This window comes from Struthio camelus, chromosome 39, assembly GCF_040807025.1.
Source record: "Struthio camelus isolate bStrCam1 chromosome 39, bStrCam1.hap1, whole genome shotgun sequence".
Taxonomy (NCBI): Eukaryota; Metazoa; Chordata; class Aves; order Struthioniformes; family Struthionidae; genus Struthio; species Struthio camelus.
In genome coordinates, this window is record NC_090980.1 from 313,264 (window position 1) to 339,728 (window position 26,465).

Sequence of the window (26,465 nt, forward strand, 5' to 3'; positions counted from 1 at the left end):
AGGAGCCCCCCCGCCCCGCGCAGGCCCCGCCCCTTTTACTGCGGATTCACCTCCGGGGGGGGGGGGAGCCCGCAGCCCCGGGGAGCGGCGCCCCCAGATGCACCGCCCCTCCGCAGGGCACCCCGATAAGTCCCCCTCTGCAATGCGCCCCCCGCAATGCACCCCCCCAATGTCTCCCCCCTGCAATGGCCCCCCCCCGCAGTGCACCCCCAATGCACCCCCCCACAATGCACCCCCCGAAGTGCACCCCCAGTGCCTCCTCCCGCAGTGCCTCCCCCCGCAATGCACCCCCAGTGCACCCCCTCTGCAATGCGCCCCCCCCGCAGTGCACTTCCAGTGCATCCCCAAAGCCCTCCCGCGATGCTCCCCTCACAAAGCATCCCCAGCGCACCCCAATGCACCCCTCTGCAATGCATCCCCCCGCAGTGCACCCCAACGCACCCCCCACAATGCACCCCCCCTGCAGTGCACTTCCAATGCACCCCCAGCGTCCCCCCTATGAGGCTCCCCCCCGCAAAGCACCCCCAGTGCACCCCTCGTAATCAACCCCCACAATGCACCCCCTGCAATGCACCCCCCTGCATTGCACCCCCCCTGCATTGCACCCCAATGCACCTCCCAAAATGTGCTCCCCAGCAACGCGTGTCCCCCACTGCACCCCAACACACTCCCTGCAGTGCACCCCTAATTCCCACTCTGTGTTGCACCCCCAATGCACCCCCCCTGCAATGCTCCCCTCCAGGGCAACCCTCACCCCCAAACTATCTGCCAGGGCACCCCCAATGCACTGCCCCCCCCACAATGTACCCCCAAACCAGGCCCACAGCCCCCCCCCACTGCAGGACACCCTCAAACCAGGCCTGGCCCCCACCTTCACCCCCAGGCTGCCCTCAGGGCCCAGCAGCCCCCCCAAGTGCAGCCCCCTAATGCACCCCTCCCAGAGCCACAAAGCCCCCTTCCTGCACCCCGAATTTTCCCCCCTCCCTGGGTGCCTGCTGGTCCAACTGCACCCGAGAACAGCCTGGGCCCTGCAGGGCCACAGCAACACCCCACAACACACCGGCACATGCACACAGACACCCTGACAGGCACACGGACAGGCACACGGACAGGCACACGGACACGCATGCGGACATCCCAGCGCAGCCCTGACACACACAGATGCCCCCCGAGAAACTCCAATACGTGCCCCAAAACTCGTACACACAAGAGGTGTGACACCCCAACACTGGCCGATAAACACCCTGACAGGCTCACACATCCCCATCACACCCTAAACACACATACAGCACCCCAGCACACAACCCGACGCACTCACACACACTCCGCGCACCTCCAAAGACACCCCAGTGCACACCCCATCACACTCGCACACCCCAACACTCCCATCACAAACACCCCAACGCACACGCAACACCCCAGCATCTGACACACTCGCACACCCTGACGCGCACGTGACACCCCAGCACCCCATCACACCCGACGTGCTCACAACACCCCCTCACAGCCAGGCCCCGGGGCCGGGGGTAATTAACGCGCTCCCTAACGACCGCTACCCCCGCTGGGGTCCCCTCGCCGCCGCCCCCCACCCCCCGTAGCATCCCGGTCAGCCGCAGTATCCCGCTCCCGTCGCCATGGCAACACGGCTGCCGGGCAACGGGGGGGGCGCCATGGCAACGGGAGGGGCCATGGCAACGGGGAGCCGGGAGCAAGGGGAGCGGGGGGAGCAGCGCCGCCAGGGCCTCCCCACTCCCCCCGAGCCCCCCCCAGGCCGCCCCGGCCCCCCCGGAGCCCCCCATTTGCCTCCCTGTCCCCACAGCCTCTGCTCCTTGAGGCGACCTTGTGCTGCGGCGGGGGGGTGGGGAAGGAATGGGGACCCCCTCGGCATGGGGAAACCCTCCCCCTCCGAGGCAGGGGCACCCCCAAAGCCCCCGGGACAGGGGACCCCCCCCCGTGGGGTTGGGGGAAAACCCCAGGGAAAAGGGACCCCCCCTCCATGGGGGGACAGGACCCTCCCCCAAGGTGTCCCCCAAGCGGTGCTGCCCCCCCCTCCCCGGGCCAGGGAAGGGGGGGGTCCCCAGGGTCCCGGGGTGGGGGGGTTCCCCCTCCAGAGCATCCCATTCCCACTGGTGTCCCCCGTGACGTCACGTCTGGTTGCCGTGGCAACCATTGACTGGCGGCTCGTGCTGGACCAGCTCAGCCCAAATCAAAGCGGGGTGAGGGGAGGTGACCTTGAGGGGCGCCCGGACTGCTGGGTCTTGGGGAGGAGGAGGGGATGGGGCAGGGTCTCTCGGACGCCTGGGCCCCCTGCCCCCCCCCAGCTGGCGCCGCTCGGGATTTTCCGGCGTGTTTGGGGCCGGAGGCAGCTGTTCCCCCCCGGCCCCCCCCCGGCGTCGGGTTACGGCGGGTCCCGAGACTCTCCGTGCTGGGGGGGGGGGGGGGGAGGGCGGCCCGGACGCCTGGGTCCCGCGTGGGTGGCGGGGGCATCTGGACGCCTGGGTCCCTTACACTGTACATGCCCCCTCTTATCCCCCGGGAAGTGGGGGGGTAGTGGGGGGCGGAGTTGCATCCCCCCGAGGGGGCAGCCCCTTCCCCTCATTAGCCCTCGCCCCGCCCCCTGCACGGTCTCATTTGCATTCCTTTTAACCTACCGCCTTTTGCGGGGGGCTCATTTGCATCTCATTTGCATCCAGCGCCTCACGGCCCCGCCCCCTCCGCGGCCACGGGCGCTGCGTCGCCCCCTGGCGGCCGCGCGGCGGAACTGCAGCTCCGGAGGGCCGGGGGCGCCCGGACGCCTGGGCCCCCCGGGGGGGGGGGACGTCGAGGGGCAGCGGAGTGGGGGGGTGGGGGCTGGGGGCACATGGCGGAGGCAGACGACTCGGGCGCCTCTCCCGTAAAAGACTCGCTGGGTTTATTGGGGGCCGCGGAGACGTCACCCAAAGAAAAGAGGGGAAAAAAAAACAAGAAAAAGGGAGAAAAAAACCCAGAAAGGAAAATAAAATAATAATAATAATAACAACAGCCCCCCCCAGGGGCCGAGAGAAACGGGGGAGGCCGCCCCCTCCCCAGAGCGCCCCGCTGCCCCATGTCCATGGGGGGGGCCCGTGTGTCCGTGGCCCACCGCGGCCGGTCCGTGCATGGGGGGGGGTCCATCCTCCTCTGCTCCCCCTTGCAGTGGCGGGGGGGGTCCCCCAAATCCTTCCAGGCACGGCATGGGGGTCCCATCCCCCCGGCAGGGTGGGGGGCAGCAGCCCCCCCGGGAAGGCACAGAGCAGTTTGAGGGGGGGCTTGGAGTAGGGTGGGGGGGGTTGCTGAGTCCGGAGGGGGGGCCTTTTCGGGGGGGAGGGGCCGGTCCTGGCTCCCTCTCCCTCTTCGTTCCCCCAAGTCCTGGCATACGCACGGCGTACAAGGCGGGGGTCACTCCTGGTCACGAGACCCCCCCTCGGGGGGCGGCGGGGGGCCCCGGGGGGCCGGTGGGGCCGCCCGCAGCGCCTGGATGCGCCGACACTCGGGGCAGACGCGGACGTGGGTGCAGGGCGGGGGGGCCCCCTCGGACACCTGGGTCCCCGAGTAGAGCTTGCCGTTGCTGAAACGCATCTCACGCAGTGACGGGGCCCCCCCCGGGCCCCCCCCTCCCCGCGGCGGGGGCCGCCGGCGCCTCCGGGCACGCGCGGGCTTGCGGCAGGACACGGCGTGACGCAGCTCCCGGAGCATCTCGGCGCACAGCGAGATCTGCGGGGGGATGGGGGGGGTCAGTCAGACGCCTGGGCCCCCTCCTGGCCCCCCCAGCCCACTCTGGCTCAGACACTTCCATCCTCTCCCTGGCTAACCTCGGACACCTGGGCCCCTCCCTGCCCAGCCCATCATGGCCCAACACTGGACACCTGGGTCTCCTGCCCCCCAGCCAGGTCCAACCCTGGACACCTGGGTCCCCTCCTTGCCCAGCCTGGTCTGACCCAGTTGGTGTGTCCCCCCCCCACCCCAGACACCTGGGTCCCTCACCTCCTCGGTCTCGGCAGAGCGGCGCGTGGACCAGACGAACTCCATGACGGCCACAAAGATGGCGACGATGAGGCCGCAGACGAGCACCACGAAGATGCCCCCGATGTTCTCCATGCCCAGCCCTGAGGGATGCAGAGGTCAGAAGGGAGCCCCCCCCCCATCTCTGCTGTCCCCCAGGCCCCAGGGAGCCCTGCTGGCCTTTACCCCCCTTGAACCTCTTCCCTGCCCCGGACACGTGGGTTCCTTCCGCACCTTTGGCTCGGTGGTCCTCCTCCTTTGGGCAGTGCCCCCCTTCCCACCACTTCCGCTTGAGGATTTCCAGCCGGTTGTTCTCCTGCAGCTGCAGGATTGCCAGGGTGATCTCGTCCCGAAACGGTGAGCCTGGAGCGGGGGGCAGGATAGGGGTCCAGATGAGATCAGACCGGGGCTTGGTGTCTACCTCCCTCTCCAGCCCAGCCAGCTCCTCTCACCCCCAACCCGCCTGCACTGCGCCCAGAGGTGGCCCCACATGTCGTTGGACCCCTACCCAGAGGCATCCCGATGCCGTAGCCCTTGGTATCCAGCAGCCCACCAATCTGGGTGAGGTTGCAGTTGTGCCGGCGGTGGTACTCGTTCATGGTGGACTCCAGCAGGAAGGCGTACTTGGAGTTCATTACCCGGGCGATGCCCTCCTCCGTGCTCTTCACAAAGACACTCGGTTGCTTTGACTGCATGTAGTTCCACATGCGCTGGTAGGTCTGGTACCGCGAGTTCTGGGGGGAGACGGGCACAGGGGGCTCACCGGCAAGGCAGCTGCGGGGGCAGGCGGGATGGCTGGTGGGGGTTGTGTCAGATTGGGTTTTGTTGAATTGGTTTATTTTGTTGAGTTGACCTGGGTTGCGTTGGGTTGAGTTAGGTTTGTTCAGTTGGGCTGTGCTCGGTTGGGATGACCCACATTGGGTTAGTTTGGGTTGGGTTGAGCTGAGTTAGGCTTGTTCAACTGGGTTGGATTGACCAACATTGGGTTAGTTCGAGCTGCGTTGAGCTGGTTTGGGTTAGGCTTTTTTGGCTGGGTTGAGTTGAATTGGGTTTGTTCTGTTAGATTGAGCCAGGTTGGGTTGAGTTGCATTGGGCTTGTTCGGCTGGGCTGTATTGGGTTGGGTTGGATAAAGCCAGGCTAGGTTGGGCTTTTATGGCTGGGTTGGGTTGAATTGGGTTTGTTCTGTTGGATTGAGCCAGGCTGGATTGGGTTGCGATGGGTTGGGCACAGCTGTGGCAGCTGGTGGGATTTGCAGCTATGTTGTCCCCTGTCATGTTCCCATCCCTCCTGGGGTCTCCCGCCGGGGCCGGGGGCCAGAGCCTCACCTGGAAGAAGGTCATGGTGGAGCCGGCATGGATGGTGCCGTACTCGATGTTGGTCTGGTCGGCCAAGTCGTCAGCCGACTCGATGGGCACCTCCATCCGCTGCACGGTGAGGAAGGCGGCCAAGTTGGCCGTGTAGGAGGAGATGATGATGAGGGTGAAGGCCCACCTGCAGGATGGCCCCAGAGGCAGGGGGTCAGCGGGGGCAGCCCAAGGCCAGGGCCCCACCACCACCACCGCGGCCACCCGCCCCGGCTCACCAGACCCCGCTGACGCAGCGGGTGGAGAGGGCGCGGGGCATGATTTCGGAGCCCTGCTGCATGAAGCCGCCGACGGGGAACCAGAGGCTGTTGCCCAGCGTGTACTGGTTCTCCAGGAGGTTGTGCCGCTCCCGCAGGCAGGGGTGCGGGTTGTACCACTCGTAGGGGCTCAGTCTGCCGGAGGGACATCGTCAGGGATGCCGGGAGGAGGTCCCTCCACCATGTGTCCCCCTCCATCACGTGTCCCCCCCACCCCGGCACAGCCTTGGCCACCTGCATGCCCCTGAGCCCCACAGCGCCCCCTGCAGGCTGCCCTAGGACACCCTCATAGCTCTGCAGCCAGGGGTCCCTTGGGATTTTGGGGGGGGCCTTTGGAGTCGGGGGGGGGAAATCGGTTTGCAGGCATTTGGGGAGGCCAGTGGTGTGGTCTGGGGTTGTTCCCAGGATCTGGTGGTGCCCCCTTGGAGTTAGAGGAGGATTTTGGGGTTCCCCCCTAGGGTCTTGGAGGGGATATTGGGGTGCCCCTGGGGCCTGAGGGAATTTTGGGGTCTCTCCAAGGTTTGGGGCTGCCCCTAGGGTTTTGGGGGGATATCGGGGTGCCCCTGGGGTCTGGAGGGATTTGGGGGTCCCTCCAGGGGTTGGGGGGTGCCCCTGGGGTCTGGGGCAGACATCAGGGTGCCTCTAGGGTCTGGAGGAGATATTGAGGTGCCCTTGGAGTCCGGGGAGAGTTGAGGGTCTCTCCAGAGCTTGGGGGTGCACCCAGGGTCTGACATTGCTTTTGGGCTTATGGGGGATATTGATGCCCCAGTGGTCTGGAGGGTTGGGGAGGATATCGGGGGTCCCCCCAGGCTCTCACCGCGCAGCCAGGAAGAGGACGCAGCTGACGGCCAGGTAGGCGAGGAGCATGAAGAGCCAGACGGCGGGTGAGAAGGGGTCTAGGAAGGAGAAATACCCCGGCTTGCGGCCCTGCGGGGACACGGCGTGAGACCCCCCCTCGGCTTGGCGTGGCCCCGGCGCGGCCCGGCCCGGCCCAGCCCCCCCGTACCATGTGCACCCGGTAGAGGATGCTGATGCCCAGCGTCATGAAGGGCTTGGAGAAGTCGATGACCTTCTCCCGCTCCGCCGTGATGGTGAAGGCGGCCACTGCCAGGTCGGCCTTCTGGGGGGGACAACCCGAGAAGGGGGGGGTGTCAAGGCCCCATGGCATCCCCCACGGGCTGCCCCAGAGCCCCACAGCACCCCCCAGGGGCTGCCCCTAGGCACCCCCAGACCCACGGCACCCCCCATGAGTTGTCCCTGGGCACCCCTGAGCCCCACGGTGTTCCCCACAGGCTGCTCTGGAGCACCCCCCAGACCCACGGCATACCCCACAGGCTGCCCCTGAGCCCCACAGCGTCCCCCATGGGCTGCCCCTAGGCACTCCCAGACCCATGATGTCCCCCACAGGCTGCTCCGGAGCACCCCCCAGACCCACAGCATCCCCCACAGGCTGCTCTAGAGCCCCACAGCATCCCCCGCAGGCTGCCCCAGAGTCCCCCAGTGCCGCCCGCGCCTACCCGGTTGATGAGCTCGCCCACCATGCCGGTCCAGGAGCCGTTGGGCTCGGGCGCCCCGTAGAGCCCGTCCTCCACCAGCTTGATGTGGAAGCGGAACTTGAGGAGCCCGGCCAGCTCCTGCAGCATGTCCACGCAGAAGCCCTCGTAGCGCTCGGCGCCGCCCGCGCCCCCCACCCGCATCACGTAGGGGTTCTCCTGCGGTGGGGCACGGCCACAGGCATGAGTCGGGGCAGCCGCCCCATCCCGTGGGGACACCAACACGCATACACCTACACCCTGTGCGCGGCAGCAACCCCCGTGGAGGACAGTGGGACCCCCCCAAGGGCACCATGGATGGGCACTCCATGGAGGGGATGGCAGGACCCCAAAAGGACCAAAATGGAGACCACAAGGGGATCCCACTGGGGGGCACAAGGGACACCCAAAGGGACCTAATTTGGGAACCCCAGTGGGGACACCTCAGGGGGACCTAATGGAACCCCCTGAAGGTCACAGCAGGGCATAGTGGGACCCCCCCCAAACAGAGACACAGAGGCCCCACAGGGTGGTCTAGGAGCACTCCAATGGGTGTCCCCAGGTGGAGACCCCAATGGGGACCCCCTCAGTGGGACTTAATGCGATCCCAGATGAAAACCTCTCAGAGGATACAGTGGGACCCCAGATGAAGTCCTCTTGGGGAGCAGAGCAGGCATGGTGGGACCCCATGGGCCCATCAATGCCCCCATATGAAGACCCTGGGGGGGGGACCCTGAGGGCACAGAGCAGAGCCCCCAGCCCCCCTGGCCTCCCGGGCTCACCAGTATGGTGGTGATGATGAGGGTCTTGTTGGCGAGGCTGTCGGAGGCATTGATGGCCAGCGTGGTGGCGTTCATGGCCAGCGTCCGGTTCGAGTACCACACGCCCACCTGGGGAGGCACACACCGGGCTGGGGGGGCTGCGGGGGGACTGAGGGGGCCCCAGGGGGCAGCGGGAGTGTGGGGTGCTGTGCAGGGCGATGCAGGGCAGCACAGCGTGGGGTGCAGTGTGTGTGGGGGGTGCAATGCGGGGTGCAGAGTGGGGTGCAGTGCATGGGGTGCAATGTGGGGTGCAGGATGATCCAGAGTGGGGTGTAGCATGTGGGGTGCAATGCGGGGTGCTGGGCAATGTAGCATGGGGCGTAGTGTGGGGTGCAGTATGGGGGGGTGCGATGTAGGGTGCAGAGTGGGGCAATGCAGTGTGGGGCACGGCATGGGGCACAGTGCAGTGCATGGAGTGTGGTGTGGGGTGCAATAAGGGGGGCAGCGCACGGAGCTCAGTGTGGGGCACGGCACAGGGTGCAATGCGGGGTGCAGCGCAGAGGGTGGGGCACAGCGTGGGGTGCAAGACCAGGCCCGGCGCACCACGTGGGGCGCACCCGTGGGGCGCTCACCTCGCGGTGCCCATGGCGCCCCTTCTCCAGCACGTGCAGGGTGTAGTTCGTGCGCTGGCCCTTGCTGTTGAACTCCACACGCCCTGTCAGTCCATCATACTCTACCTGCCGGGGGAACATGGTGGGGGGGGGAGACATGGGGGGACACGAACATGGTGGGGGGGGACAGGTTCAGGACCCCGAGGAGCATTGAGGCCCCAGCCCCACCAGGAGGACTTGGGGCCCCCACAGAGGTTTTGGGGACCTCTGTGAGCTCTAAGGTGGTTTTGGGACCCCCCCAGGGAGGTTTGGGGGACCTCTGAAAGCTCCAGAGAGCTTTTGGGGCTCACCAGGATGTTTTAGGGACCTTCAGTAAGGTTCTGGGGGCTCCAGGAGGTTTGGGGGCCCCCTGGGAGGCTTTGAGGCCCCCGGGAGGTTCAGAAAGATTTAGGGGCCCACCAGGAGATTTTGGGAACCCCCAGCAAGGTTTTGGGGTCCCCAGGAGGTTTTGAGGACCTTTGTGAGGTTTGGGCCCCCCAGGAGGTTCAGGGCTCACCATGCGCAGGTAGTTCATGAGGCTGGTGCCGTGCTGCCAGATGCTGGCGGAGTTGCAGGCGAGGGGCCGGACCCCGATCTCCTGGCTGCGGTTCAGCTCCCGCACGGCCCCCACCACCACGTGCACCGCATCGAACATCAGCGCCGCCGAGAGCTGTGGGGACACGGGGACGGGGACGAGGACAGCAACAGGATGGGATGAGGACAGGAAAAGGGACAGGATGGGGATGGGGATGGGGACAGGACCAGGATGGGAATGGGATGGAGATGGGGACAGGGATGGTGACAGGACCAGGATGGAGATGGGATAGGGATGGGATGGGGACAGGAATGAGGATGGGGATGGAAATGGGGATGGGGACAGGAATGGGGACAGGGACAGGACCAGGATGGAGATGGGGATGAGGAAGGGCATGGCAATGGGAACAGGAATGGGGATGGGATGGGGACAGCACCAGGATGAGGACAGGATGAGGTTCTGCACTCCTTGCACCCCCTTACAGTCCCCTGGACATCTGCTTTGGGGCTCCCTGAGCTGCTCGGGGGGACCCTTCAGGTATTTTGGGGTCCCCTAGGGTTTTCGGGGCTCCCTCAGGTATTTGAGGTCTCTCCCAGATGTTTGGGGGTCTCATGCAGATGTCTGAGGGTCCCAACCATGCCATGGTGCCCCCCCAATGGTGCTTAGGGTCCCCCCCAGCATTTGGAGCACCCCCCCCTCAGATTTTGGGTCTCCTCCCCATGGGGTTTTGGGGTCTCACCGCTGGGCCAGGGTAGGGGCTGAGCTCGCAGTTCTCGCGCCAGGACATGTTGAGGCTGCGGACAAACTCCAGGTAGAAGGGGTGGCTGGTGTTGAACATGGAGAAGCCGAGGATGGTGGAGGGGGCGTCCGCCAGCGCGTCCAGCCGCAGCATGGGGAAGTCCTGCCCGGAGTGGGACGGTGACGCGGGTCAGGGCACGAGGGGCACACGGGGGAGATGTGGGGACAGGGGAGTCGGGGGACGCGGTGGTCCCCACTCACCATGGTGGTCAGGATGTACTTGTAGAAAGCCGATGTCATGCCCAGCTCCGAGGCCTGGGGGAGAGGGCAGCGCTCGGAGCGGCCCCACGGCACCAGCCCCATGGTGTGTGAGCTTTCCCACGGTCGCCAGCCCCATGGCGCCAGCTTTCCCACGGTCCCCAGACCCCCACAGCACCAGCTTTCCCACGGTCCCCAGCCCCGCGGCGCGATCCCACCCGCCCCGCGCCCACCTTGCTGAGGACGAGGTGGGAGACGGAGGCGTTGGCGTCGATGATGATGGTGGTGATCTTGTCGTCGCGGATCTCCTTGAGCAGCGGCGTGGGGTCCTGCGAGTCGTCGAGCATCCGCACCGAGAGCGTCTCGCGCGAGATGAGGAACTGCCGCACCAGCTCCTCTAGCCGCAGCAGGCCTGGGGGCACCGCGTCAGGGACCCCTCGTCCTCGTCCCTGGTGCCCCCCATCCCCATGCCCCCGTCCCTGTGCCCATGTCCCCATGTCCCCTGCTGCTCCCCATGTCCCTGTCCCCATGTGCCCGGTGCCAGGTATCCCCTTGCCCCTGTCCCAAACCTGTGCCCCTGTCCCCGTGTGCCCTGGTGCCCCCCATCCCCGGTCCCCATCCCTGTCCCCACATCCTCTAGTGCCCCCATCCCCAATCCCTATCCCCACTTCTCCCTGTGCCCCCATTTCCCTGTGTCCTCATGGCCCCCATCCGCCCCACATCCCCTGGAGCCCCCCCATCCTCATTACCCTGGTGCCCCCTATCCCCGGTCCTCATCCCTGTCCCCACATCCCAGAGTGTCCCCTATCCCCAGGTCCCCCCATGCCCCCCCTCCCATATGCCCCAGAGCCCCCCATCCCTATGTCCCCCGTCCTCGTGCCCCCATCCCCACGTGCCCCATCCCCATCCCTGTGTGCCACACGCCTGTGCACCCTGGAGCGTCCCCAGTCCCTGTGCCCATCCCCGTGTGCCCCAGAGTCCCCCCGGCCCCCTGCACCCCGGCCCCATCCCCGTCCCCGCTGGTCCCCGTGCGCCCCGGCGCCCGCGGCGCGGCTCACACTCGGCCTTGGCGCAGATGAGGGAGGCGGCCGGGTAGCGGAAGCTGCGCAGGATGTGGCCCAGCGCCAGGCTCACGTCCTCGTTGCTGGGGTAGAGGCTCACGGCCGCGAAGCGCAGGTACTGCAGCTTGGGGGTCTCCTCGGGGCCCACCTTGATGTGCGGGATCTGGGGGGGGTGCCGTCAGGCGTGGGGGAGGTGGGGGACCTGGGGGGCAGTGTCATCCAGGGGACACAGGGGGACCTGGGGGGCAGCATCACCCTGGGGGACATGGGGAGGCGGGGGCAGGATCACCCTGGGGGACATGGGGGGACCTGGGGGGCAGCATCACCTGGGGGACACGGGGGGGGCAGGATCACCCTGGGGGAGACAGAGACATGGTGGGGACCTGGGGGGCAGCATCAGCCGGGGGGGGAAATGGGGGAAGGGGGGACCTGGGGAGCCATGGGGACCCTGGGGGGGGGGGGCCTAGCCAGTCTGGGAAGGGGTGATGAGGGGGCCCATGGGGGGGGCACTGCCCCCCCCGCCACTCACCTCCTTCTCCCCACAGATGTGGCTGACGGTGGAGGCCGATGCGGGGCTGGAGGCTGGACCCAGCACGGAGACGACCCCCTTGGGCAGGATCTGGCACACTGTGGGGGGGGGGGGAGCGTCACCGCACGGCTGTGCCTCGCACGTGCGCCTGTGTCGCACAAGTGTTGTGCACAGCTGCATCTTGCACAGGCATCTTGCACAGCTGTGCCTCGCACGCACATCTCGCACAAGTGCCTTGCACGGCCTCCTCACACGTGCACCTCGCACAGCTGCCCCTCACACATGCTGTGTGCACCTTGCACGGCCTCCTTGCACGCACAGCTCACACTGCTGCTCCTCACACGTGCACCTCGCACCGCCTCCTCGCACACGCACCTCAAGGCCTCCTTGCACGGCTGCCCTTTGCACGGCTGCCGTGACATCTGTGCCACTTGCACGTAACTTGGACAGCCATGGCACATGCATGGCTTGCACGGTTGCACCTCCACACGCCCCCCGTGAAGCACCTAGCATGCCTTGCACACTCCCGTGCACGTCGCACACCCACATACAGCACCGCTCATGCCTTGCACAACCCCATGCAGCACCTTGCACGCTTTCTTGCAGCCCCTCTCCTGCAGTGCATGTGCCCGCGTGCCTCGCAAAGCCCCATGCAGCCCTTCTCCCACGGTGCACGCTCCCATGCGACATGTGCACCCCCGTGCAGCACCTCGCACCCCCCCCGCCCCCCCCCCGTGCAGCTCCAGCACGGCGACACTCACTGGTGTCGGTGGTCTCGTACTGGCTGTCGCGCTGCAGCTCGAAGATGTCGACCTCGAGGCGGGCGCGGGCCGGCGCCTCCAGGATGCCGTTGATGTGCTCGCGGGCCAGGGCCAGGGCCAGGCGCTCCCCGCGCCCGCACACCGTCCGGTCGTCCAGGATGGCCGCTGGGGGTGCGGGATGGGCCACGCTGCCCTGCCAGCTCCCCCCTTGCCCCCCAACACCCCCCTGTGCTCCTCAGCTCCCCAAATATCCCCCCTGTGTCCCCAAATATGCCCCTGTGCCTCTCATGTCCCCAAATATCCCCCCGTACCCCAGCCCTGCATCCCTCCCAAATATCCCCCCCATGTCCCCAAATACCCCCTGAACCCACTGTGCCCCCATGTCCTCAAATATCCCCCATGCCCCCAAATATCCCTCCATGGCCTCTGCCCCAAATGTCCCCCCCTGCCCCCAAATATCCTCCCATGCCCCACAGGTCCCCAAATATCCCCCCAGGTCTCATCCCCCTGGGCTCCCCCATTGCCCCATGGCCCTGATGTCCCCAAATGGCCCCCCATGCCCCCCCCCAGCCATGCCCTTACCCATGCGCAGGGACGAGAGCACCTGGCGGCTCCGGGGCGCGAAGGCGGCCACCAGCAGCAGCAGGACCGCGGGCGACGCCGGCATCTTCCTCCGCTCCTCATGGAGAAGGTCGGCCGCGGCCCCGCTCGCCGCCTGCCACCGTGCGCTCAGTGGGTGCCGGGCACCCTGAGACCCCCCCCAGTGCCCTGGGGACCCCCAAGGCCATGTGCCCAGGGGACTCCCCTGCACCTCTGGGACCTTCTGTGCACCCCCTGGGACCACCCCTGTGCCCCTGGGACCCCCCTGTGCATCCCTGGGATGCCTCCATTCATCCAGAACCCCTTGCATCCATCCATGCACCCCTGGGTCTCCTCCACGCACCACTGGGACCCCCCTCCCATGCACTCAGGATCCCCTGCACCCAACCATGCACCCCAGGGGCCCCCCTGGGACCCCTACCATTAATGTCTGGACCCATCTGCACCCAACCATGCACCCCTGGCACTCCCTACACCCGTGGCACCCCTCTATGCACCCCTCCATTCACATTGGGACTCCTTGCACCCCCTCTGCACCCCTGGGACACCTCTTGCACCCATCAAACTCCTACACCCTTGGAACTGCTCCCACAATCCAGGGACCCCCTTCCCGCACTCCTGGGACCCCCCCAGGAAGCCCGTCTGCTCCCCAGAGATCCCTGTAGCCCCCAGGGACCCCTCTGCACCTCTGGGACCCCCAGGGACCCTCCCCAGCACCGCCAGGACTTCCTGTGGCCCCTGGGTCCCTGAGACTCTCCTGCACACCCCCTGCGACTCCCCACAAACTCCTGCATCCCTGAGGACTCCTAGGGACACTCAGGGACCCCTGCACCCCTGGGGACCCTCCCTCGGGGACCCCCCCTTCACCCCCAGGCTGTGGGTGTGTGGAGGAGGGGGGACCCTCAAGGACTCCCATTCACCCCTTCCCCAGGCCTCTCCTTGCCCCTTGGGCCCCCCCAAGGCCCCCCCAGGGCCCTGGGACCCCCATAACCCCCCAATATCTGCAGGGAACTCCCCACACTCCCTCACCTCTCCCATGCCAACCAGGGCACCACCGGGGGGGGTCACAGCATGCAGGGGTCCCAGGACACTGTGTGTGTGTGGGGGGGGGTCCCAGCACACTGCGGGGGAGTCCTGGGCACCATGGGGGGGTGTCACAGCATGAGGGGGGGGTCACAGGGCACCGTGAGGGGTCACAGGGCACCGTGAGGGGTCCCGGGCCCCATGGTGGGGGGGAGCTCGCAGGGCCCCATTCATGCCTGGGGCAGCTGCCCCGTGTCCGGGTAACGGTTGCCGGGCAACGGGATTCAGCTCCCATGGATGCTGCGGTTGCCAGGCAACCCCGGGGGGGGGCAATGAGGGGGACGGGGCGCCCCCTCCCCCACCCGCCGGCCCTCTCCCCTGCCCACGGGGCGCCCCTCCCCCACCAGTCCCGGGGGTGGGGGCAAAAACCCCGTGTCGGAAGGGGATCCCCCCCTCCAGGACCCTGCATTTGGGGACCTCTTGGCCCGGGGGTGCCTCAATCACCCCCCATCTAGGGACCCCAAGACCCCCCACAGTCCCCCTCATCTAGAGACCCCCCCAGTCCCCTTCATTTGGGGACCCCCCCACCCTGCCGGACTCCCCCAGTCCCCTCATTTGGGGACCCTCAGGCCCTGCCAGACCCCCCCAGGCCCCTCATTTGGGGACCCCCAGGCCCTGCCAGACCCCAGGAACCCCACAGATTTGGGGCACCCCTAGGCCCTGCCCCCCGGGGTGTTTCTGCCCCCCCCCCCAGCACCCCGAGTCCTGAAGGGGTCGGGGTGCAGTGGAAGGAGCAGGAAAGGGAGGAAGGAGAGCGCGGGGGCCAGGAGCAAGGGATGGAGGGATGGAGGGATGGGAGAAAGGACTGAGGAAGAGGATGGGATGGATGAAAGGCTGGAGGGACGGGAGAAGAGGAGGATGGAGGGAGTAGGAAATAGAAGGATGGAAAGATGGGTGGAGGGATGGCAGGGAATGAGGGATGGAGGACGGGTAAGCGGAGGGATGGAGGGAGATGTGGAGAGATGAGGAAGAAGGGAAGGAGACAGGGAAGGAGACAGAGAAGGGATTGATGGAGGAGGAATATAGGAGTGGAGCAGGGGATGGGGAGAACGGAGGGATGGAGGGATCAGAGGGATGAGGGAGTGGAGGGATGGGGAAATGGGGGAGCGAGGGATGGAGGTGAAGGGGATGGAGCAGAGATGTGGGCACAGAGGGATGGAGGGAACGGGAGCGAGGGAGGGAGGAAAAGGGGATGGAGAAACGGGGTGGAGGAGAGGGGGATGAAGAGATGAGGGAATGGAGAAGGGGATGGAGGGATGGGAAAAATGGAGGAGAAGGGGATGGAGGGATGGAGAAAGGGGGGACGGAGAAGGGGGGACGGAGGAAAAGGGGATGGAGGATGGAGGGATGGAGAAAGGGGGGATGGAGAGAGGGGGACGGAGGGATGCAGGAAAGGGGGAATAGACGGATGGGGAAAGGGAGGATGGAGGAGAAGGGGATGGAGGGATGGGGAAAGGGGGGCTGGGGAAGGGGCCGGGGAGGCTGCGGAGGGCGGCGGCGGGTCGGACGCGGGGCCGGGGCAGGAGGCGGCCGGTGCCCGGGGCCCCCCCGGTGCCCGCAGACCCGCTCCCCCCCCGGCCCCGGCCCCCCCGCCGCCGCCGCCCCCCCGGCACTTACGACGCGCTGCGCGGCCGCCGCAGCCCCCCCGGCCCGGGGGGGGGGGCCGAGCCGTGTCTCCTCCGCCCGGTGCGGCGGCGGCGGCGGCGGGGGGGGGCAGGGCCCGTCCGGGCCCCCCCGGTCCTCGCTGCACGCGGCTCCGACGGCGGCGAGGGGAGGCGATGGGGAGGGGGGGGGCCGGTCCCGGGGCCCCCCCCCGGGAAGGGCGGGGGGGTGCTCGGAGCGCCGGGGGGGGCCACCGGGCATCCGCCCCCCCCTTCTCCCGGGCCCCCCCGGTGCTTACCGGGGGTGGGGGGGGCGCCTCCCTCCCCCCCCCCGCGTGGGACCGCCCGGGGGGCGGGGGGGGGAGGGGCGGGGCGGGGGCGCGGGGGGCGGCGGACGCGGCGGCTGCAGCCCCGGGGCCGGCGGGCGCGCGCGGCGACGGCGGCGGGGGGGGGGGGGCGGCGGCGGGAGCGCGCGGCGCGGGGGGGGGAGCGGGGCGGGAGCGCGCCGGGAGGGGGCGGGGCGAACGCCACGGGGGGCGGGGCCTTGCGCTACCCCGACCCTCCCCCCGCGACACTGCTGCGGGGGAGACCGCGACATTCCCCCCCCCGACCCGCGTGGGACCGCCCGGGGGGCGGGGGGGGGAGGGGCGGGGCGGGGGCGCGGGGGGCGGCGGACGCGGCGGCTGCAGCCCCGGGGCCGGCGGGCGCGCGCGGCGACGGCGGCGGGGGGGGGGGGGCGGCGGCGGGAGCGCGCGGCGCGGGGGGGGGAGCGGGGCGGGAGCGCGCCGGGAGGGGGCGGGGCGAACGCCACGGGGGGCGGGGCCTTGCGCTACCCCGACCCTCCCCCCGCGACACTGCTGCGGGGGAGACCGCGACATTCCCCCCCCCGACCCCCGTGGGGAGACCCCGAGCCCCGGCGCGGCCCCCCGGGGGCAATGGGACCCCCCCCCCCAGGGCATTAGAACTCCCCCCAGGGCATTAATTCCCCCCCCAGGGGGGAACTGCCCTCCTGCCCCTCCTCCGGCAGCAATAGGGCCTCCTCGGGGTATTAAACCCCCCCCGGGGTAATATGATCCCCCCCCGGAGGTATTAACCCCCCCCCAGGGGGACCGCTATCCTGCCCCCCCATTGCAGGGCAATCGGACCCCTTTGGGGGGCAACATATCTCCCCCGCCAGGAGCAACACCACCATCTCCTCCAAGGGGTAAAAGCCCTCCTACCCCCCCCCCAGGGTAACAGCACCCCCCCCCCCCCGCGGTGATAGCAGTTGTTCTGCGCCCCCCCCTCAGGTAAAAGCCCCCCTCCCAAGGGTAACTGCCCTCTTGCCCTCCCCGGACAATAGCTCTTCCGCCCCCCCCCCCCCAGGGGGTTACTGCCCTTCCCCCCCCCCCCAATAAACACATACTGGGTCCATCTCGCTCATTTAATTGCAATGGGAAATAATGATCCCCCTCCCCCCACGGTGACAGGGTATTGGGGGGGCTGGGGGGGCAATTACGGAGGCAGTCGCTCCACTAGGGCCTGGGGGGCAGCAGTGCAGGGCCCAGTGCGGGGGGGGGGGGAGCAAAGCCCTGCGGCCCCCCCCTCCAAAACAGGGGTGCCCTAGGCAGAGAGACATGGGGGCAATGGGGAGAGGGGCTGCAGTGACCCCCCCCACTGCATGCCAGGGCACTGGGGATGTCCGGGGGGTGACATGGGGACATCAACCCCCATCACCTCCCCAAAACAAGGGGAGAGCCCCCTGAATCAGAGCTGGGCTGTCCCCAAGAGGGGGGGGTGACATGGGGACATCAACCCCCATCACCTCCCCAAAATGGGGGGAGAAACCCCCGAATCAGAGCTGGACTGACCCCAAGGCAGGGGGTGACACAGGGACATCAGTCCCCCAAAACAGGGGGAGAATCCCCTGAATCAGAGCTGGGATGACCCCAAGGCAGGGGGTGACACGGGGACATCAGCCCCCCAAAACGGGGGGAGAATCCCCTGAATCAGAGCTGGGCCAACCCCAAGGGGGGGTGACACAGGGACATCAGCCCCCCAAAACAGGAGGAGAAGCCCCTGGAGCAGATCTGAGCCGTCCCCGGGGGGTGCCAGTGGCCGCCAGCCCCCCCGGCCGCACCAGCCGGCGCGCCCCGGCCCCGCTCAGACGCCCCCGATGGGGATGTTGTCCAGGGGGCCGGCGGGGGCCGGGGCGGCCTCGGCCTCGGGGGGCGCGGGGTAGATCTCGATGGTCTCCATGATGGCCAGGGCGCTGCCGTAGTCCTGCCCGTCGGCGGCGGCGGCCACCGCCTGCGCCTCGGCCAGCGCCTCGCGCTCGTGCTGCAGCCGCTGCTGCTGGTGGAGCTTGCGGTGCTTCCAGAGGTTGGAGAAGGAGCGGTAGGCCTTGCCGCAGGCCTCGCAGCGGTAGGGCCGCTCGCCGGTGTGGATGCGCCGGTGCTCGGCCAGCCGCACGGCGATGGTGAAGGCCTTGCCGCACTCCTCGCACTTGAAGGGCTTCTCGCCGGTGTGCAGCCGGCGGTGGTCCTTGAGGTGGGTGGACTGCCGGAAGGCCTTGCCGCAGTCGGGGCAGGGGTAGGGCCGCTCGCCCGTGTGGATGCGCCGGTGCACCTGCAGCGACGTCTCCGTGCTGAACAGCTTCTTGCACTCGCCGCACTCGAAGCTCTTGGGGCAGGGCGGGCGCCGGGGGGCCGGGGCCGCCGCCGCTGCGGTGGCGGGGGCTGCCGGCGAGGCCGCCGCTGCGTCACCACCGCCGGGGCCGCCGTGCACCCGCTCGTGGGCCCGGAGCCGGGCGGCCGAGCCCACCTTCTTGCCGCAGGTGGGGCACTCGAAGCGGCGGCTGACCTTGCCGCACTTGTGCTCCCGGAGCTGCAGGGCGGTGACGAAGGCGGCCCCGCAGCCCCCGCACACCTGGGGCTCGCGGCCCGCGTGGCTCAGCTGGTGCACGTCCAGCAGGCGCCGGAGCAGGAAGGAGCGCCCGCACTGCTGGCACTTGTAGGGGTACTCGCCCGTGTGGTGGTAGCGGTGCATGAGGAGGCGGTAGGGCCGGTGGAAGTGCACGCCGCACTCCTGGCACTTGTAGGGGTAGCGCCGGCTGTGCACAAAGAGGTGTTGCTGCAGGGTGGAGGACTGGGTGAAGCGCTTCTGGCACACCTCGCACTGGTAGGGCCGCTCGCCGGTGTGCGTCAGGCGGTGCCGCAGCAGGTTGGCCTGCGAGTTGAAGCTCTTGCCGCACTCCTTGCAGTGGAAGGGCCGCTCGCCCGTGTGCGTCAGCAGGTGGTTGCGCACGTGCGACTTCTTCTTGAACATCTTCCCGCAGGTGGGGCACTTGTGCCGGCGCTCCAGGCGGTGCACGAAGCGCTGGTGCCGCACCAGCTGCAGGTGCTTGGAGAACACCTTGCTGCACATCAGGCAGCGGAAGCTGGGGCCCTGCGTCTCCCCGCCATCCACCGAGTAGATGATGGCCAGCGGCACCACGTCCCCCGGCTTCTTGGCCTCCGCCGGCTCCGGCGGCGCGTCCTCGGGCGCGGGGCTGGGCTCGGCGGGCGCTGGGGTGGGCGGCAGCGGCCCGTGGGTGCGGCGGTGGTAGAGGAACTTGGTCATGTTGATGAAGGCCTTGCCGCAAGGGCAGCGGTGCAGCGGGTTGGGCGAGTGGGTGCGGCGGTGGGCCAGCAGCACCACCTCGGTGTCGAAGGCCAGCCCGCAGTCCAGGCAGAGGAAGTGCGACTCGCCGCTGTGGCCGCCCAGGTGCTGCTCCAGGGCGGGCGGCGAGGGCAGCACCTTGCTGCAGAGTGGGCACTGGAAGGCGCCGAGGCGGTGGCACCGCAGGTGCAGCTGCAGCTGGTGGGCCGAAGGGAAGAGCTGCTCACACTCGGCGCACCAGTGCTCCTGGGGGCCGCGGCGGGGCCGCCGCGACGGGCGCCAGCCCCCCGCCGCCCCCCCGGCCGCCGCCGCCGCCCCCCCCGCCGCCACCTCCTCGGGGCCGTTCTTCAGCTCGTAGCTGTGGTCGCCGGCCGTCACCTCGCCGCCGTTGGCCGCCGGGGCAGGGGCGGGCGCGGGCGCCGGCGGGGGCGAGGCGGGGGCCTCCGGGGCAGCCAGGTGGGTGGCCTGGTGCTCCAGGAAGTCCTTGGGCGTCTGGAAGAGCTGCAGGCACTCGCCGCACTCGTAGAGCAGCAGCTGCACGGTGCCGCCCTCGGCCCCGGCCTCCTCCGGCTTGCGGTAGGAGTGCTCCAGGTCCACCAGGGCTTGGCCCGGGCCCTGGGCCGGGGCCGGCTCGGGTGCCGCCGGCTCGGGCGCCGGGGTCCGGTGGCTTTGCCGGTGGGCCAGCCACACCTCCTGGCTGCTGAAGAGGGCTTTGCACTCCACGCACTCGTAGTGGATCTGCCCGGCGGCGGGCGGCTTGGCCGGCGACGGCTCGGGCTCCTGGCTCAGCAGCTTGATGTGCATCTCCTGGTGCTCCAGCAGCTGCCCGGGCGACACGAGGAGCTGCCCGCACTCCAGGCACTGGTACTGGCTGCTCTCGGGCACCGCCAAGGCCTGGTAGTCACCGGCCAGCCCCACCACCTCGTAGTGCTGCTCGGGGCCCAGGTGGGTCTGCTGGTGCAGCAGGGCCTCCTCCAGCGAGGCCGAGAGGTGGCTGCACTCGGAGCACACGTAGCGGTGCTCCACGTACAGCACCGTCTCCTCCGCCGGCTCCGCCATCCCCGCGAGAGGCGGCGGCGGTGGCCGCCGCGGCGGGGGGACGACGCGGGGCTCGGCCGCGGGGGGACCGGCTCAGGGGCTGGCCTCGCAGGCTGGTGGCAGGGGTGCGCGCACGGGCGGTGGGGCGTCCGCCTTCCAGGTTGCGGGCGGGGGCAGCGTCCGCGCTCGGCTGCGGCAGAAGGGGGGGATCTGGGGACAGAGCGGGAGTCGGTCACCCACAGACCCCATAGCCCCTTTGGGGAGACACCCATAGCCCCCACCCCAGCTTCTCACTGCCCCTCATGTGCCCCTTTGCCCACCGCTGCCACCCTGAGCCATGCCATGGGTCCCACCCCAAAGCCCAGGCCCCTCAGGCCCACACCCAGGGCACCCCGACCTCCTGGGGCCCCCCCATTGCCCCCCCACAGGCCTCCTCGACCCTTAGAGACCCCCCCCGTTCCCCTCAGACCCACGCCCTGGGCCCCCTCAACCCCTACACGCCCCTGTTCTCCCTCAGGGTCCTCTCCAAACCCTGAGGACCCCTATGCCACCCCTCCCTGGCCCCTATAGGTTTCTGTGTTCCCCTATGGCTCCCCTCGACCTCCACAGAGCTCTCTGCCCCCTCAAGGTTCCCCTCAAGGCCCCTGTCACCCCTCAGCCCCCCAGATCCCCAAAGGCCCCACTTCCCTCAGGGCCCCCTGGCTCCCGCAGACCCCCATCCTGCCCTCAGGTTCCCCCTGACCCCTGCAGAGCCCTGCTCCCTCTCAGGGTCTCCCTGACCCCCATCTCCCCTCAGGGTCCTTCCGACCCCCACAGAGCCCTGCTCCCTCTCGGAGTCTCCCTGACCCCCATCTCCCCCTCAGGGTCCCTCCAACCCCCACAGAGCCCTGCTCCCCCTCAGGGTCTCCCTGACCCCCATCTCCCCTCAGGGTCCCTGCTCCCTCTCGGGGTCCCCCCGACCCCCACCGAGCCCTGCTCCCTCTCGGGGTCCCCCTGACCCCCATCTCCCCCCAGGGTCCCCCCGACCCCCACCGAGCCCTGCTCCCTCTCGGGGCCCCTCGAGGCCGCTGTCGCCCCTCCGCCCCCCCCGGGGTCCCGGCCCCCCCCCGCGGGCCCCCCCGGGCCTGCCCCTCCCCCGCCCCCCCTCACCTCCCGTCTCGCTCTCGCTCTCGCTCCCTCTCTCTCCCCCTCCCCCCGCCAGCACCCCTCAACATCCCGCCTCGCCATTGGCCGTCGCGGCCCGGCCAATCCGAGAGGCCGCGCTCGGGGCTCTCGGCCAATGGGCGCGCGCGCCGCGCGGCCCCGCCCCCTTTGCCGGCCTCTGCGAGGTGCGTGATAGGGGCGGGGGAGAGAGCTCGCGCTGACGTCAGGGCGGAGCCCCGCCATGTTGGGAGCGGGGCAAACCAACGCGGGGAGGGGGGGAGGAGCGAACCAATGTGGGGCGCCCGGGGGGGGCTTGGGGCGCCCCATGGGGCGGTTGAGGGGGGTTGGAGCGAACCAACGAGGCGACTGCCGGGGGGGGATTGTGGACCGCACCACGCGGGGCGTGTGTGGGGGGGTGGCTCCTGGGAGAAGACCAAGGGCGTGGGGAGGGGGGGCGGTGGGTGAGACCAACGGGGGAGGGTGGATCAAACCACTGTGGGCAGTTCTGGGGGGGGAGCCTAGGAGGAAACTGAGGGGGGTTGGGCCAAACCACCCTGGCAGCCCGGGGGGGGGTTCGGGCGAAACCAACGCAGTGGGGGGAAGCTGGGTCAGACCACTGCGCGGGGGGGGGTGGTTTGGGGCGTACCAAGCAGAAGCGGGGGGGGTCATCCCTCCACCCAGCAGGCCCAGGACGCTCCCAGCAGGGCCTTGGGGCAGAGCGGGGGCCCCGGCGCCCCCCGCCCCAGACCGGCCGGCGGACAGAGGCACGGAGGCGGCGCGGGGCTCTGTACATTTCTTTATTGTTCCCGTGGGCGACACACTCGGTTACAAAAAATGTCGTTAAAAGAAGCGGAAAAAACCACGAACAACGAACGAGGCGGGAGATCAAGTCACGCACGCGGCTACCCGGGGACGGGGCAGGGACAGAGCCACGGGCCGGGGAGCCCCTGGGGAGGGGCGGGGCCAGAGGGAGCTGGGTTAGGGCAGAGGGGCGGGGCTAAGACAAGGGGTGGGGCTAGCAGAGAGGGGAGGAGCTAAGAGAAGGGGAGGGGCTAAGGGCAGGGGGCAGGGCCATGGCCAAGGGGAGGTGCTAATAGAAGGGGGGCTAAGGGGAGGGAGGGGCTAATAGAAGGGGAGGAGCTAAGAGAAGGGGCAATGTCATGGCCAAGGGGAGGTGCTAAGGGAAGGGGGCGGGGACATGACCAAGGGGAGGAGCTAAGAGAAGGGAGGGGCTAAGGCCAAGGGGAGGGGCTAAGGCCAAGGGGGAGCTAAGAGAAGGGGAGGAGCTAAGGGCAAGGGGAGGGGCTAATAGAAAGGGGAGGGGCTAAGGGGGCGGGGCTCCCTGGGCCCAGCCTGGTAGCTGGGGGCCGGCTGGGGTCCCGCAGCCGCTCGCAGCGAGAATCGAATGTTCCCGTTCCCAAGGACACGGAGTCAAAAATATACATTTGTGGGGGCCGGCGGGGCCTGGGCCGGGGCCGGGGCCACTGCGGCCGGGAGGGGGGTGGCAACGGGGGGATTTTTTTTTTTTATGACTTTTCTTTTTTGCTTTTTTTTTAAAGCTTTTTTTTTTTTCCTACTGTTATTTTATTTCTTCATCTCTTACAAAAAGGTAGCAGGGTTGTGTGTGGTGAATGAACATCTTTGGTTTACTCTGTATTTCGCTCTCCTCCCGCCGCGGCCGCCCCCTTCCCAACATCCCGAGGCCACTCCGGGGGCCCGGCCGGCCGTTCCCGGGGGCCGGCAGCTCCGGGGTTCAGATGAGGCATTGCAAAGGGCCATCGGGTGCTCGGCTGGGGACAGGGTGCGGGGATGGGGACAGGGAGAAGGGATGGGGAAAAGGATAGGGACAGGGATAAGGGATAGGGAGGGGGAGAAGGACAGGGAGAAGGGATGGGGACAAGGATGAGGAATGGGGACAAGGATAAGGGATAGAGATGGGGATAAGCGATGGGGACAAGGATAAGGGATGGGGCGAGGATAAGGGATGGGGACAGGGATAAAGGATAAGGATGGGGATGGGGAGAAGGGATGGGTTGGGAGTGCAAGTCTCTCTCTCTCTCTTCTCTCTCGCTCTCTCTCTCTCTCTCCCGGCCATGCCCAGCTGTCCCCCCAAGCGGGGTTCGAGGTGAGGGAAACCCCCAAGGTGGCTTTTGGGGCTGGACTGTCCCAACTGAGCGACCCCCGACAAGGCTCCTCCACAGCCCGGCATGGCCCCACATCCCTCACCAGGCTGGCTGGGCTGCCCTTGGCATGTCTAGAACGGCAAGAGATACCTAGAACAACCAGTGCGGCTCCACGCTCGGGGGCTCCCCAGCATGTGGGCTATAGGGGCAGCAAAGCCCCTCCATGCTCCTGCTACAGCATCCTCCAGCCTGGAGCTCAAGGGGAACCAAGAACTGGAGCTGCACCAACAACTGGGGACACACTAAGAACCAGAGATGCACCAAGAACCAGAGAGCCATCAAGAACCGGAGCAACACCAAGAACCGGAGAACCACCGAGCCAGAGAGCCACCAAGAACTGGAGACACATCGAGAACCGGAGACGTACCAAGAACCGGAGAGCCACCAAGAACCGGAGACACACCAAGAACTGGAGATGCACTGAGAACCCAAGAGCCACCAAGAACCAGAGACACACTGTGACCCAGAAAGCCACCATGAACTGGAGACGCACCAAGAACCAGAGACGCGCCAAGAACCGGAGACGCACCAAGAACTGGAGATGCACCAAGAACCGGAGAGCCACTGAGAACTAAGGAGCCACCGAGAATTGAGGAGCCACCAAGACCCAAGGAGCCACCGAGCACACGAGAGCCCCTCGCACTTGGCACTGGAGCAAGCTGGGTGGGGGGCACCTCCCCCACAGCCCCACCAGCCTCCTCCAAGACCAACCTAGAACCAGCACACAGCTGGGCAAGGTGGGCTGGCTGACGCCAGCAGGCTGAGGCCTATTTGGTTGAGCGCACGTCTATGAGGTATATGTCCGAGGAGCCTCGGGAGAGGGGGCCGCCGGGCACAGGGCCGGGGGGCAGCTGCCTCCCTTCCCTCCTGCTCCGGCCCTCTTTGGCTGCAAGACGAGTAATTTGCTTCTATAAAACACCAATGGATGCAGTGGGGGGTGAAGGGGGAAGAGAGAGAGAGAGAGAAAGTCCTAATCCAGCACAGCCTCGTGCCACAGAGGACCATGAGTCCACGACACTGCAGCAGACCCCAAGGACATGACACTGCGGAGGTCCCTGAGGCCACAACACCAGGGAGGTCCCCACGGCCACAGCCCTGCAGAGGTACCCAAGGCCATGACGCTGGCGGGATCCCCAAGGCTATGACACCATAGAAATCCCCAAGGCCATGTGGAGGTCCCCTCGGCAGCACCATCAAGGAGGTCCCCACGGCCATGACACTGTGGAAGTCCTGAGGCCACTGGACCATGGAGGTCCCCAAGGCCATGGCCATGTGGAGGTCCCCAAGACCACGGTGGTCCCCAAGGCTGTGACCCTGTGGAGGTCTCTGAGGTGATACCATTGCGGAGATCCGCAAGGCCACAGTGGTCCCCAAGGCGATGGCCCTGTGGAGGTCCCGAGGTGGCACCATCATGGAGGTCCCCGAGGCCCCCCCGGGGCTTGCGTCACAGCAGCTGAATCATCGTCACCTCTCAAGTCACTTCTAAGTCCCACAATTACAAATACATTAATGAGGAAACAAGCTCAAGAGACTTTCCCGAGAGCTGGACACCTGGCTCCCCGGGGCCAGAGGGGACCGAAAGACTCGCCCCCCCCCCCCACTCCCCACCCCCAAAACACCCCGAAAAAGCCAAAGCAAAATACAAAACCAGGTGGGGAGGGAGCCGAGGGGGGGAGGAGAGGGGGGGGTTGGGGGGTGGCTGGTCCGGGCTGGGCTGCCCCCGGCTCCGGCCCCCCCCGCGCGCCCCCTCCAAGCGTTTCTATTTGGTTTCTCTTTAAAGTATATGAGGTATATGGCGAGCTATCTCCAAAGAGCCTGGTGGGGCTGCGCCGGGCCGGCCCCCGCCGGGGGTGGGGGGGGGCCAATATTTGGTTTGGCAGCTGTAGTTTAAAGCTTGTTTTTGAGATTTTTTTTTTTTTCCAGGGGGGGAGGGAAGGGAGAGGGGGCAGCGGCTGCATTTCGGGGAGCGGGTCCGTGTGGCCTCTGACCCCATGGGGCTCGGAGGGGGCCCAGGCGTCCGAGCTCCCAACCCCCACCCCACCCCAAAACCTCCCCGCCACCCCCCACCCCCGCCGGGCGTGGGGCCCAGGCGTCCGAGCCAGGGAACCTGCCCGAGATGCAGCCGCGGCCCCCGGGGCCCCCCCGGACACCGGGGCCTGGCTCACGGGGCGCCGCCACTCAGCTCTGCGCATGGAGATAGGGTCATTTTTGGTCTAGAATCAAATTTTTTTTTACACTTTTTGGTTTTTTGAGGTTTTTTTTCTTTTTTTGTTTTTTTATCTTTTTCCTTTTTTTTTTTTTTTTTGGTTGTTTCAACATCGTCTCCGACTTTCCCGCGTTTGGTTTCGGAGGGGTTACTTTTTTTCACCCCTCCTTTCTCTTTTTGTGTGTATTTTTTTTCCCCTCTCTTTTCCTACAGGAAGAAGCGATGAAGCCGACGTAGAGTTTCTCTCTGTATAAAAAAAAAAAAAAAAGACCCAAAAATGGGGGTTCTGCCCCTTCCCCCCCACCCTCCCTCCTCCCCCAAACTGAACCCCCTCAAAACCAAAAAAAAGGTTTTTTTCTTTTTTCTTCCTCTTTCTCTGTTAAAAAGACAAGAAAAAAGAAAAGAAGGAAAGAAAGAGCGATAAGAAGAAGAGAGATCACGAAACAGGTACATTCCACGTAGAAAACACGGCCGCGGGCCGGGAGACGTCCCGTCCCCGCGGCCC

At 67.6% G+C, this 26,465-nt stretch overlaps 2 protein-coding genes across 6 annotated transcripts; both read right to left on the bottom strand.

The window, feature by feature from the left end:
- Positions 1-2,901: 2,901 nt before the first annotated feature.
- Positions 2,902-15,795, bottom strand: GRIK5 (glutamate ionotropic receptor kainate type subunit 5). Of its 5 annotated transcripts, none has more exons than XM_068924285.1 (20): positions 15,768-15,795; positions 13,050-13,182; positions 12,468-12,632; positions 11,707-11,804; positions 11,175-11,340; positions 10,350-10,528; positions 10,120-10,173; positions 9,860-10,021; positions 9,103-9,255; positions 8,568-8,672; positions 7,957-8,064; positions 7,160-7,354; positions 6,649-6,762; positions 6,460-6,569; positions 5,604-5,777; positions 5,347-5,512; positions 4,529-4,754; positions 4,255-4,383; positions 4,003-4,124; positions 2,902-3,732 (listed from the first exon to the last, which is right to left on the bottom strand). In XM_068924285.1, the coding sequence occupies exons 2-20, from the start codon at positions 13,132-13,134 to the stop codon at positions 3,418-3,420; spliced, it is 2,826 nt and encodes a 941-aa protein (XP_068780386.1). In that variant the 5' UTR covers positions 13,135-13,182; positions 15,768-15,795; the 3' UTR covers positions 2,902-3,417. The 5 variants fall into 5 exon arrangements, with proteins under 5 accessions (XP_068780386.1, XP_068780385.1, XP_068780384.1 ...); XM_068924284.1 differs by lacking the exon at positions 15,768-15,795 and adding an exon at positions 14,097-14,120; XM_068924283.1 differs by lacking the exon at positions 15,768-15,795 and having other exon boundaries at positions 7,181-7,354; positions 13,050-13,934.
- A 1,372-nt stretch (positions 15,796-17,167) lies between these two features.
- ZNF574 (zinc finger protein 574) lies at positions 17,168-21,647 on the bottom strand. Its single transcript, XM_068924291.1, has 2 exons — positions 21,578-21,647; positions 17,168-20,638 (listed from the first exon to the last, which is right to left on the bottom strand). Exon 2 carries the CDS (start codon positions 20,447-20,449, stop codon positions 17,894-17,896), a length of 2,556 nt encoding a protein of 851 aa, XP_068780392.1. The 5' UTR covers positions 20,450-20,638; positions 21,578-21,647; the 3' UTR covers positions 17,168-17,893.
- Positions 21,648-26,465: the final 4,818 nt, after the last annotated feature.